The 12,683-nt window shown below is 39.4% G+C and overlaps 1 protein-coding gene across 1 annotated transcript; it reads left to right on the top strand.

The window, feature by feature from the left end:
* The first annotated feature begins 351 nt into the window (after nt 1–351).
* On the top strand, nt 352–12,103 carry LOC147181010 (arylsulfatase I-like). Its single transcript, XM_086076689.1, has 11 exons — nt 352–518; nt 1,757–1,953; nt 2,169–2,308; nt 2,368–2,517; nt 2,597–2,671; nt 2,764–2,938; nt 3,855–4,091; nt 5,284–5,430; nt 7,170–7,314; nt 8,076–8,539; nt 10,203–12,103. The coding sequence occupies exons 2-11, from the start codon at nt 1,762–1,764 to the stop codon at nt 10,617–10,619; spliced, it is 2,142 nt and encodes a 713-aa protein (XP_085932815.1). The 5' UTR covers nt 352–518; nt 1,757–1,761; the 3' UTR covers nt 10,620–12,103.
* Nucleotides 12,104–12,683: the final 580 nt, after the last annotated feature.

The following is a 12,683-nucleotide window of genomic DNA, read 5'->3' as shown; positions in this document are numbered from 1 at the left end:
GAGTAAAGGGAGGGTGAGCGACAAAAACAGCGTGAAAAGAAGTTTTTGAGCTTCACTTTAAGCTCAAGTTTCCCCCTCGGAAAAAAAGCGGCGGATTCAGACTAGTTGTATTTTCAAAATAAAAGAAAAAAGTTCGCGCCACTGTGATTGAAAAAGGGATAGCCTCTAGCTAGCCGTTAGCTACGAACGTTAGCTTAGTGTGACTTTAATGATTATTTATGTCGTAACCTATTAGTAATTATGCACGTGGAATTCACGCTTGTATTGGCTATTTGCCGTTTTGCCTTTTGAGATTCTTATTTTGGCGGGTCAAGGTGGAATTCTTGTTAAAAGAGTACGTGTGACTTGACAAGTGTGGTGAGGTTCTTTTTTTTTTTTTCTTCCAGTGGGAGTGTGAAGAAAGTTTTTTGGAGGAAGGGAAAGTTCTCTTGGAAACTTGAGGACATGCGGCGGCGTCCTCAGCAAACTTTGAACAGCAAGAAAGAGAATGAAGTGACTCACATTGTGCCCACCCTGAGGTATTATTGTTTGATTCATTGATTGATTGACTCATTGATTGATTGATGATTGATTGACAGCGGCCTTGAGCTGATCATAACGCTGCAGGCCGGCAGATCAGATGTGTTGACATTTTTTTTTGTATTCATTAAATAACACACTTGGGTGATAAATGTCTGACAGCACAACCGTGCTCTAGTGGCGAGCACGGTTGGCTAGTTTTGGGGGTTGTGGGTTTGAATCTCGGCTATGTGGAGTTTGCATGTTCTTACTTGTGTGGGCTTTTCCTTTCACATTCCCGAAACGTGCCCGTTCGCTTCATGAAAGACTGGTGACCAATCCTTTGTGTGTCTAGTTTACATGCTCTGTGATTTGCTGCGACCAGTCCATTATTTGTGCATATGTGGTATATTGGATAGAGACCAGTTCATGGCAACATAATGAAGACCAGTTGCTGCATGTCTGACTCACACGCACTTTGCAAGCACGCGCCTAACAAAGAAATACAAAATCTCCTGGCGTCATTGTATCTCACTGAAGAAAGCTGAAGACAAAGCACCCATAAACGCAAGCGTGATTTCAACATGCTAGATAATAAAAGAAGAAAAATAACATGATTAGTTTGAATGCGTCATGTGATTGCTAAATAGAATAGTCTTTATATATATATATATATAGCTGGGAAAGTCTGTTTTTATGACTATTTTTTTTACACCCTGAAGGGTACACCACGTTGGTGACCCCAAGGCATCAGTAGCCAATGGGCCTGTTCTAAAAATAGCTAATAAATTGATGAGACATTGTGATTTTTTAGGAATGTTGTAGAAGTAATCATTTGAAAATGTAAACACTGAATAATTTTAGGTGCCCCCCCCCTCTCCACTCCCCCCATTTGTATTGATCCCACCCGTTTTATTCAGTAAAATATGTAGGTTGTATAATTTGAAAAAATTAACTTTTCCCACCTAAAAAACATTTTTTTTTAGATGATTAAATAAAAGCAGCTTAGAAAAAAGTTTTTTTCAAAAAAAAAATACAAATACTAAATATGTAAAAACAACAGAAAACTAAATAATAGTACTATTTTATTTTTCTTATCTATCAAGTGATGACACCACTTTTTGTGTATAATCTTTTTCTTATGAGCTCCTACTGAAAAAAATCCTAAGAAAAAGCAAGGATGCTGGCTGAAAGTGTTTTGGAGGTCTGCCCCCTGGTGGTAGATTCACATAATCCCCAATTTTTATGGTCCCCGCAGGAAAGATGCGGGCGGCCGCCGCCACATCGCTGCTCCTGTTTCTTTGTGTTGTCCGCCTGCACCGCAGCTGCTGCGATCATCGGGAAGAACGCCGTAATGACGGGAACGACAACGTCGATGACGTTGAGAACGACACGACGACGGCGAAGGGCGGCAGGAAGCAGCCGCACATCATCTTCATCCTCATCGATGATCAGGTGGGTGTGCAAGAGCGACGCGAATTGATGGTGGCCAGATGTTGTGAAGGCTGCTGCTGCTGCCATCTAGCTGTGGGGGTGTGAAGTGCGCTCTAATGAAATCTTCTGCTATTTGGACAAACTTGCAAGTCAATGCGCCACTTAGGGAGGTTTGGCAACGGGACAGTTGGTCTTGGATGATGATGATGATGATTTGCGGACTTTCCCTCCATCAGGGCTTCAACGACATCGGCTACCACAACCCGAGCATCAAGACGCCCACGTTGGACAAGTTGGCGGCTGAGGGTGTCAAGCTGGAGAACTACTACGTCCAGCCCATCTGCACGCCGTCGCGCAGCCAGCTCCTCACCGGCAGGTACTAGTTAGTGCTCCTCTAGTACGCTACTGTTCCACAAGTATTGTTTGTTCGTGCAGGTACCAGATCCACACGGGGCTCCAGCACTCCATCATCAGGCCGAGCCAGCCCAGCTGCCTCCCCCCCAACATGGACACGCTCCCCCAGAGGCTGCGCCAGGCCGGCTACGCCACGCACATGGTGGGCAAGTGGCATCTGGGATTCTACACGTGAGCGCCACGCAATTCAGTCGTCACCCGCGCAACGAGCGATCGCTTATTCGGACTCGGCTTATGGTCTCGCATCCAGGAAGGCGTGCCTGCCCACCAGGAAAGGCTTTGACTCTTTCTTCGGATCCTTAACGGGAAGTGTGGACTACTACAGGTAACGAGTGCTTGCTTGTGGGGTTTTCATTGATCACAAGGTGTGACGTTGCGACTGGCTTGCGCGCGTGCGCGTTTGGCTCGCGTGCGCAGTTACGGGTCATGTGACGGCCCCGGCCTGTGCGGCTACGACCTCCACGACAACGAGAGCGTGGCCTGGGGTCACGAGGGCAAATACTCCACCACGCTCTTCACGCAGCGAGCTCGCAAGATCCTCCAGAGTCACGATCCCACCCGGCAACCCATCTTCCTGCTCCTTTCCCTGCAGGTAGGTCAATTAGAAAAATAAATAAATAATCAAATACAACTATATTCTCTTAAGCTATTGACAAAACGCAATAAGATCAAAAAAACCAACAAAAAAAACTTTTTTTCCCCAAAGGAAGATTAGTACTTTTTGGGGACCTTTTCTAAATGTTTTTTATTATTTTTTTATTATTATTATTATTATTTTTTTATCTTAACTTACAACTTAACCTTAAGACCTTAACCTTAACTTAACCCCCCCCCCAAAAAAATTATTCTCATGCAATTATTTCTAAAATTATGTAACTTAAAAAAAATGTTTTAATCCTAATTAAGTTCATTGCTACTCTTTGGGGGGGGGGGGACGTGACGTGTGCGGCGACCACTTTGCAGAGAGAGAAAATCTTTAAAATAATATATATATATATATAAATTATTTGAATAGTGATGCGCTTTTTTGTAAAAAAAAGAAAGGATTTGCTTTTAAAAAAGTATTCATAAACATTTATTCTAAAAATAGTTTCTTCTCAAAAAACTTTTTTTCTACAGTAAATACCAACAATAGAAAAATTACCAAATTATAGTAATGTAATTTAACAAAAAAAATTCTACAGTAAATACCAACAATAGAAAAATTACAACATTGTTGTAGTGCAATAAAAAAAAGAAAAATCTCAAAAAATCCCTTTGTAATGTAAAATTACCACTTAAAAAAATGCTACTTTTTAAAAAGGACTCACTCTCCCCCCCGAGAAATCGACACATTTTTCTATTTTCTTAATTATTTCCTCACCAAAAATTTGACTCCTTCAAATACTTTTTTTTTTAAAGAAACATTTTTAAATACTTTTTTTAATTATTTTTTTTTAAACCAGAATAATCTTTTGTCGGAGAGATTTGTTTGTTCCCTAAAGTGTTTTGGTGTTTTACGTGCACAGGCAGTGCACACGCCGCTGCAGCCGCCCAAGTCATACATCTACCCGTACCGCGGCATGGCCGACGTGGCGCGGAGAAAGTTCGCCGCCATGGTGTCAACAGTGGACGAGGCAGTGCGCAACATTACCTACGCACTGCGCAAGTCGGGCTTGTACCGCGACAGCGTCATCGTCTACTCCACCGACAACGGGGCACAGCCCTTCACTGGCGGGAGCAACTGGCCGCTCCGGGGGCGAAAGGTAACGCAAAACGCCCGGCGACTGGCTGTGCATGGGCTCCGCAAAACAAAATGTCACTTATTTGGACTTCACAGTATTTTAGAGAAGGACGACATAACCAATAACACTGGGAAACAGTTTAGGAAAAATGTTCTGATTAAAGCTCAAATTGGCATGCTGACTCATTTTTTTCCTAGCGCGTCAAGTATTTTCTCCACAGCCTACCCTCCAGATAAACAAAATTCCGTAGCTGTAGTAAGAAGAGCCGATTACGATTGGCCTCATCGACAGTTACGTGGCAACTTGTTTGTGCAGTTGTCTTCATTTTGTTTGCTGCTTTTTTAGTTGTCAAAGCTTGTAATTATTCCATCTTTATTTGCATGAATGCATATTGAAGATATGTTGTCAGAAAACAGGGATCCTATAGCTCAGAAACTTGACACGATAGAGGAAAACTGATACGTTTTGCATTCTGCATCCAAAAATGAGTTAAAAACAGTTGTCAGAAAATTGTGCTCCAATGTGTAATCTCATTCTTATTCTTATTATTTTAGCTTTTACAATTTTGACTATCTTTCTGAAAAACAACGTGATAATAGATATTTCTAAGACTTCCTGAAAATTATTATTTTTTGCTTGTTCTAAAAATGAATATAGGAAATGTTATTTCTCCCCAGAAAGTACTTTAAAGAATTTTTTAATCCCCTTAAATATAATGTTATATATATATATATTTATTTTATTTTTATTTTTTTATGAAAAATTTTAACTATTCTTATTCTCATAATTATGCTACTTTTTCTTGGGAAAAAAAGATTAAATTACAACTTTAAAAATAATTTTCAATTATTTTCTATTATATTTATTCCATGAATACTCCTTTTAAAAATAATTTTAAAGAAAGATGTCAAATTTTATATTATACTATTTAAAGTGTTTTTTTCTGGGGCGAAAAAAAAAATCAATGGAAATACTTAAACATTTAAAAACAGTATTTTGCTCCCAAAAAGCCACACTTTTGTTAACAAAAAAAAGGGGGCGGGGGGGTTTGTGAATGAAGACATTTTCCTAAACATGACTTATGACTTTTCCCCCAATTGAATAAAAACAACTGCACAATGTGTGTGAATCCCAACACGATGAGTAACCCTCATTCCATTCAGCAGCAAAGTCGTACGGTTTTGATGACGTGACATGTTCTGGTTGTTTTAAGGGTACGTACTGGGAGGGCGGCGTCCGCGGCGTGGCCTTCGTGCACAGCCCGTTGCTGCGGCGACGGAGGCGAGTATCAAACGCTCTGGTTCACATCACCGACTGGTTCCCCACCCTGCTCACGCTCGCTGGAGGAAACGTCAGCCAGGTAAGTCATGACGATTTTTACTCTGTTAGGCTAGAAAAAAATAAAACAAGCTATAGAAAAAAAGACGACTCAAGATCTTACTCATCTTTGTTCGTGTGATGTTTTGAGAAAAAAGTACTTTATCCTGAAACAAATGATCTTTCATTTCAGAACTTTTTTCTGAAACAAAAACGCTTATCAGTGGCATTGGGCCAAAACCTCTCACCTCCAAGATCGTCACTTTTCAGGATACCCCAAAAATGATGTGTTTTTTTCAACCGTTAATATTACCTCATAAAAGGAGAACAAGCCATTTTAACACTTTTGATTGAGCAATAATTCATAAAATCACACCCACACTGACCAAAAGTATAATTTCTGAAAAAATATGAAATTGAGTTGTGACTTACGAGGTAACCTGATTGTCGGTGATATTTTCACATTTTAAATGGAGGCCCTGCTGCTGAGCCACTGAAGGGCTTTCTCAAACAGTAGTCAGCCAACCACTAGGGGGCGAACATGGTAAAGGCTTCATTAAGAGGCCTAAATAATAAGCGAGTGCGAGTGTGTTTAATAATTGTGATTACAATATTGATCAAAATAAATGTGATAATCATTTTACCTGATGTAAAAAAAAAAACATAAACGCTCTGGACGGCTTTATGAAGCTGTAAAAACGTTTGTTGAGTGCTTTTGATGAGTAGCAATAATTCTGAATCTGTGTCGAAGCGTTGGCAAGTTTTCCACAGTGGCCGTAAAAGTAAAAAGCACATTTGACAGTAATGGAGATGAATGTGCTCCTCGGATGTCAGCGGCGCACAAAACATGGAGCTCATGGATACTTTTTTGGATGACTTCAAACATAAATTGTTGACTTTTATTGGCACTTCCCGCAGAGCAAAGTTGAAAGCTGGCTCGCTACACACACAGAAGTTTTGACAGTAGTCGTCGCCTTTGGCTGCCTGAAGACAAAAAAAAAACTTCAACAAGTCAAGCAGCCACGACTTCGAGAAGACAACTTGACACGCTTTTTAAGTCACGGGTTCGGGCAAATTATATGACCGGTTCGGTATTTTTACTCAAGCATAAGCTACATCATAAATACAGTATAAGTTGAGTACAAATACTACATTGGAGCATAACGCAGCTAGCAGGGGTAAGTCAGGGTCAAAATTATGTTCTATGCGTCCCCACTACTTTAAACATGTTATTCTGATTCATATTTTGTTTGTAGAATATAAATTAAGCAGCAAAATGCACCCATTATCCATCTCAAGGGGCAGCCATTTTGTCACTTGCCGACTGAAAATAACATCGCAGTTGCTCGGGTAACAACCGTCGAGGCTCAGCTTTTTTATGGGTTTGGTCATGTGACTTTTGCAAACTGAGCCCTTACTGTGATGTCATTTTCAGTTGACAGCAAGTGTCAGTATAAGGCAAAATGGCCGCCCCCTGTGATGGTTAAGAAGGGGTAGATTTTTCATATTCCATGAATGCATTTGGGATGTATTTACATAAATTTGGTAAAATAAATAATTCACTCCCAATTTGAATGGATTGTTTCAAAACAAAAACATAAATTTATAGGGGAATTTAATTATAATATTCATAAAAACATTTCTACAAACTTTTTTTTTTTTTTTACAAATGAATTACAAATCATACAATGAATTATTTTATTATAGTCACTTTTTTTCTACCCCATCTATGAATTAAACATGTCCCATGAGTACCAAAGTGCATGTGCTTTCCTTTCACAGAGCCAAGGTCTGGACGGCTTCGACGTGTGGGCCGCCATCAGCGAAGACAAAGCGTCTCCTCGCCAGGAGATCCTGCACAACATTGACCCCCTGCACAAGCCCCCCGCGCCCACCCACACTTGGGACGCTCCGCACAGAGCCGCAGGTAAACCAGTGAATGACATCAGCAGAACGCCGAGTTTGGGCCGGTGTGGTCAAAACAGACTACGTTTAGTTGTTGTTAAAAAGGTTATAACAAATTTCTAAAGTTGCTGAATTTATGAGTTGGTCGACCAAACTGTTCTCCAGTCTTGGTCGAAGCGATTAGTTGAGTCACCTCAAGTAAGCTCACAAGTCACATCAATTAAGCTAATTGCTAATCACATTTTTGGCATCTTGTCTTCCAATTGGCTGATTCATGGAGGACATTTCAACGTGACTGTTCTCTGCAGTCACTGAAAAATCCCACAAATATGACTCCAACTTTATTCCTATAAAATATGGCTTTTCCCAGAAAATATGACTTAATTTGAACCCCTCAACCTACATTTCTATGAATTACAACTTTTTTTTTTTTCTAGAGAGAAAAAAAATCCTAACAAAGTACTGCGGTTAAATAAACGAAGAAGAAAAAAAACTTTAAGATCACACATTTTCTCTCTTAATATGGCCTTTTTCCTTGACAGGATAACATTATTTTCCTGGAGGGGAGGGGAAAAAAAGTTTATAAAACAACATTTTGAACATAATATATAACTTTTTTTCTATATTTACTGTTCCTTGAAAAACAACAACTTTCTCCCCACCAAATTCTGGTATGGCACAAACAGGAGTTTGAGCATACGGAGATCCAAAGCTGTTCGTCATACGTTCATTCACGTGTCGATCAACCTGAAAATTCACGTGATATTTGTTTTGATTTGACAGGAGACTCACTCTTAAAAGAATTCAAGAAGCCCAAGAAGAAGAAGCAGCAAAAGAAAAGGAAGAAACTTCTGAAGCAAAAACCCAAGCAAAAGTCTGCCTTCAAGTTGTCAAAGTCCAAAGCCACCAAAAAGTTGTATTCGGAGCTCAAAGGTCGCCTAGACCGGTCCATCACTCGTGCGTCCCACCCTAAAAGCAAAGCGCCCAAGTCCAAAAGGACTGCATCTCCGGAGCACAATCTGTCGTGGACCGACAGCAAGCGACAATCGCGGCTCAAGGCCAAACGCTCTCCTTCGCCTACATCCTTGTCTCCGCCTACTTTTTTTGAGAGCGCGCCCCCGCCCAACAGTGCCAACAAGCTCCTCGAGTCGCCCGTGTGGGACACATCGGTCCAGGCGGCCATCAGGGTCGGCGACTGGAAACTGCTCACTGGAGACCCTGGACACGGAGAGTGGGTACCTCCGCAGGTATGTGTTACTTGCTATTCGCATCTTCAGCACCATTTAAAAAAAATATTTATTTATTTTTGAAGGAAAAAGTATTTTTTGTAAGAATAAAAAAAATTGAGGGACATACGTGTAATAAAAAAAAAGTACTATTAAAGATTTTTTTGGGGGGGGGATAAATTTGAGCAATATTATTTTTGAAGAGAAATTGGTGCATTTGTATGACTTTTTTTTCTTTTTTTAAGTTGCATCAAGCAAGTTTAAATGTTAGAATTAGATTTTGCAGCAGCAATGCCCTGATGTGTAGAATAAGTCCTAACGTGTTTACAACAACTGCGTCGATAAGCCTATAAAGCTCTTCTAAATAGAGTTTCCAAATTTTTTTCCTCTCACTTCTGCACTGTTTAAAAAAAAAATTCTGTGATTTGAATGTAGTGCTGGAATGCTAAAAATAAAATAAAAGTGACCACTTCTGCACCATAACGCATAGAAGAAGTGCTCACCCCTTAGACACTTGGCATAAACAAGCTTTTACATTGACGGGTATGGAATCTGCTGGGAGTAAGAAAAGGGCACGTTTGAGCACAGCTGGCACGGATCCCCAAAAAAGAAGAAAGGAGAAGTTTTATCCAGCGCGACAAACCAAACCAAAATGCAGTCTGATAGGCGCAGACAGGGGACTGGTGTAAACATCTGAGCAGTGACAGTGACAATTGGCTTCCTTTTTACTGCGAAGGTATGATATGATAACAACGATACGTCAAAGTAAGTTGTAACAATAATGACGACAAATGAAGGTGGAATTGAAAAGCTAATATTGCTTATGAGCGTTGTAAATGTGATCTCGAGGACATGATCCGTGCATGGCTGATACATAAGTGTTCTGGTGTTGCACATTCTGTTTTCTGCATTCTGGTGCCCGAGTGTTAAGTGTACACATGGCACGTCTCCCCGGGGAGAAGGAACTCGTTGTTAGCTCATGTGCCAATTCGGCTCGCGGGTTAGTTTCTTGTTTCCGGCGTCGGCCGTGGCCAACAGTAGCTCTTGTGTGAAGACAAATAAAAAGATGATCTGTGCAAGCAATTTATTTATTGTCTTATCGTTCTATCAGTTGAAATCATCTTTGCCAGTTTGTATTTTCTTTTACAAAAAGTGTCTTAGTGTATGTGTATAGTTACTGGAGATATAAAAAAATATATATTATTTAGGAATAATAATATAGAAATTGCCTTTTCCATGGTATCTTTTTTAAACTTGTATTTTGGTGTAGAAGTTTTTAAAATAATTGTTTTTTTATTCTGTTAACTGTAATTCTTTAAGTTGTATATTGAGAGAAAAATAATTTTTTGGGGGGGAAAAGCATTTTTGTGGTGTATATTTTTTTTAGAGGAAAAACTTTTTTCATAGTTGTATTTTTTAATTTTGGTAATTTTAATTTGAATGTGTATTTTGAAGGAAAATGGGTTCTGTGTGATTTTTTTCTATTTTGGTAAGTTTTCAAAAATAATTTTTAGATTTCTTTGTAAATTTCTGAATTAGTTTATTTGGGGAAAATATTTTTAAAAACTAATCTTTAGATAATGTATTTTTATGTATAAAACTCCCCAAAAACATTCAGTTTTAAGTCTTTATTGGATTTTTCTTGAATGAATTTGATTGATTCTGCTTATTTGTTTGTGTGGAGGTCCTGCCGACATTGGCGGGACGCTGGTGGAACCTGGAGCGGGCGTTCCCGTCGCTCCGGAGCCAAAACGACGGCAAGTCGGCCAAAAGCATTTGGCTGTTTAACATCAGCGCCGACCCATACGAGCGCTGCGACCTTTCCCACCAGCGCCCCGAGGTGGTGCACCGCCTGCTGGCCCGCCTCGCCCACTACAACCGTACCGCCGTTCCTGTCTACTTCCCGCCCGACGACCCACGCGCTCATCCTAACCAGCACGGTGGCGCCTGGGTCCCTTGGATTGACCGGGACGAGGACCAAGACCAGGGCCGTAAGATGGTCCAGCAGAAGAACAGCAAGAAGAAGAACAAATGCCGACTGTGCAAGCTCAAGGCTTTCTTCCTTAAACTCAACACCGGTATCATGTCCAGTCGCATATGAGCCACATCACAACAAGAATTGCGTACATAAGGCAGGCCCTATTCACAACATAAATATAGTGAAAATACAGTGAGTGTATTTGGATTTATCATAATTCTAGTTCAAGTTATCTCCATGTCTCGTAACGAGAAGAAGTGGCCATCTACTGCAGATAGCTAAAAATGGAGTTGCAGATTCAGTTGCAGATCAGCTTAATAGTAGATATCCGTAAAGAGAAACACCATGAACAGGAACGGCAAAAGTGACGTCATTCATCCTCGGTGTTGCAGATGGATGTAATTTAGTTTTGGCAGGTACAGTATCTCCATCGGTTTACAGATCTCGAATTAAAATTATTCAAAATGTAACTACAAATAGTCAGCAAAATGATATATTCATCAAACTGAAACCGTTGACCATAATCGCACAATTAATAATAATTCTTGTATTTGCTCCACAAGATAGCAGTTTGAGCCACTTTTTTTTTATACTATTGATAAATGTCATCATGCGACTTGGCAATGTCCTCATTTGAACTTGACTCAAGCGTGTACCTTTTAATGGTCTCAAAGGGTCCCACCTCTTCAAGTTCTAATTTTGTCTTGTGATTATTCAAATAACAAATCCTAACTTTTAGGGGAGAACAAATTAATAACTTTTTGGACTGTTTTTCTTGTAAGTATACAGGGATTTTTCTCTCGTGTGAAATATCTAGAAAAAGAAAAATCCATGTCAGAATATTGACTTTTCCCGAAAAATGTGACTAATTACTTCGCAAACATAAAAAGCAAAAAGTGTAACAAATATTTTTAAAAAGCCAGTTGCCACTGAAAATACATTATTTTTAATCTCAAGTACCTTTTTCTTCTTTATACGACCACTTGTACTTTTTTTGCTCATAATATTAGGCGATTCTTTTTAAATGCATTTTGCTACTTTGTCAAATGCTAAATAAGCCTTTAAACTTTATGGATGAATCATACATGTTCCCATTTTGAGTACAAAAGCCCACTGGTCCTTTTTATATTGTAACAAACCTTGTGCACATGTGAAATGTTTTTTCTTTTCACTTTATTCTTTCCATTATGTTTTTTGTGAATGACAAGTTTGTCATTGTAATTCAAATACATTGCGTTTTTTTTTTTAAACTATTAGTACCTTCACCCACCCACAAATATTTATTGTCTTGACAAGTACTGTTCACATGTATTTATAATACTGCCATATGATGATGGATGTCGTAAAATGACCCTCACCCCAACTAATACACACGTTTTTAGTTATACATATTTGAATTGTTTGAAGTTAACTTGTAATGCGTAGAGATGAAGCGTCATGAAGCTTTCTTTCAAATTGTGGCGAAACTCAGAAATTCAGAGCTTTGGTGCTTCAATTAAATAAACTGGCACATTGAGTGGAAGAGTTCAAGTCAATGCAACCTATGTCATCTAAGCAGGAAAACATTCACTCTCTTCTTGCAACAATAAAAGTAAAAATGATATTGATGGATTTGTATTATTTACATAACTGTCTGTTCATTTAAATAGAAGTTGCCACAAAGTTATTTTCATTATTATGTGCTCATCTTTATTATAACCGGAGTACTTCTGAACAGAATAAACTAAAGGAGACAGAACTATTTACAAGTTTTTTTTTTTTTTAATTAAGTAGTATTTTCATCACAATAAGACTTAGGCAGCTCCTCTTCACGCTCGCTACTTTTCCCGCTTTTATAAATATGCATTTACAATAGAAGGCGTATGTATCTGCAAGCCAATTCCCACGTACCTTATTTGGAAGTACAATATAAAAACTATCCCAAACTTTTGAGCGGCACTTGTCACCATTACTAAAAAACAACAACACGGTTTTCAACCCCCCCCCCCCACCCAACACACCTGATTCAAATGATCACAACAGTTAGCAGGCTTCTGCAGAGCTTACTCATCTAAATCATGCAGAATAGGAGCTCTCTCGGACTTGAGTTGGTGACCCCTGCAACAAACTATTTCGAGCAGTCAATACGCACCGTTGTGCGACGCTTCAAACGTTAAATCGGTCAAGTGATAGAATACAAGCTCCGAA

The sequence above is a fragment of the Leptonotus elevatus genome, chromosome 1 (genome assembly GCF_054856555.1).
Source record: "Leptonotus elevatus isolate MCC_2025b chromosome 1, RoL_Lele_1.0, whole genome shotgun sequence".
Classification (NCBI taxonomy): domain Eukaryota; kingdom Metazoa; phylum Chordata; class Actinopteri; order Syngnathiformes; family Syngnathidae; genus Leptonotus; species Leptonotus elevatus.
This window is presented reverse-complemented; position numbering and strand designations above follow the sequence as displayed.

Coding starts and splice junctions, on each gene's coding strand:
- LOC147181010 (XM_086076689.1), top strand. CDS start 1,762: ATGCGGGCGGCCGCCGCCACATCGCTGCTCCTGTTTCTTTGTGTTGTC. Junction 2,309..2,367: donor AGCCAGCTCCTCACCGGCAG/GTACTAGTTAGT, acceptor TTGTTCGTGCAG/GTACCAGATCCACACGGGGC. Junction 8,540..10,202: donor GAGAGTGGGTACCTCCGCAG/GTATGTGTTACT, acceptor GTTTGTGTGGAG/GTCCTGCCGACATTGGCGGG.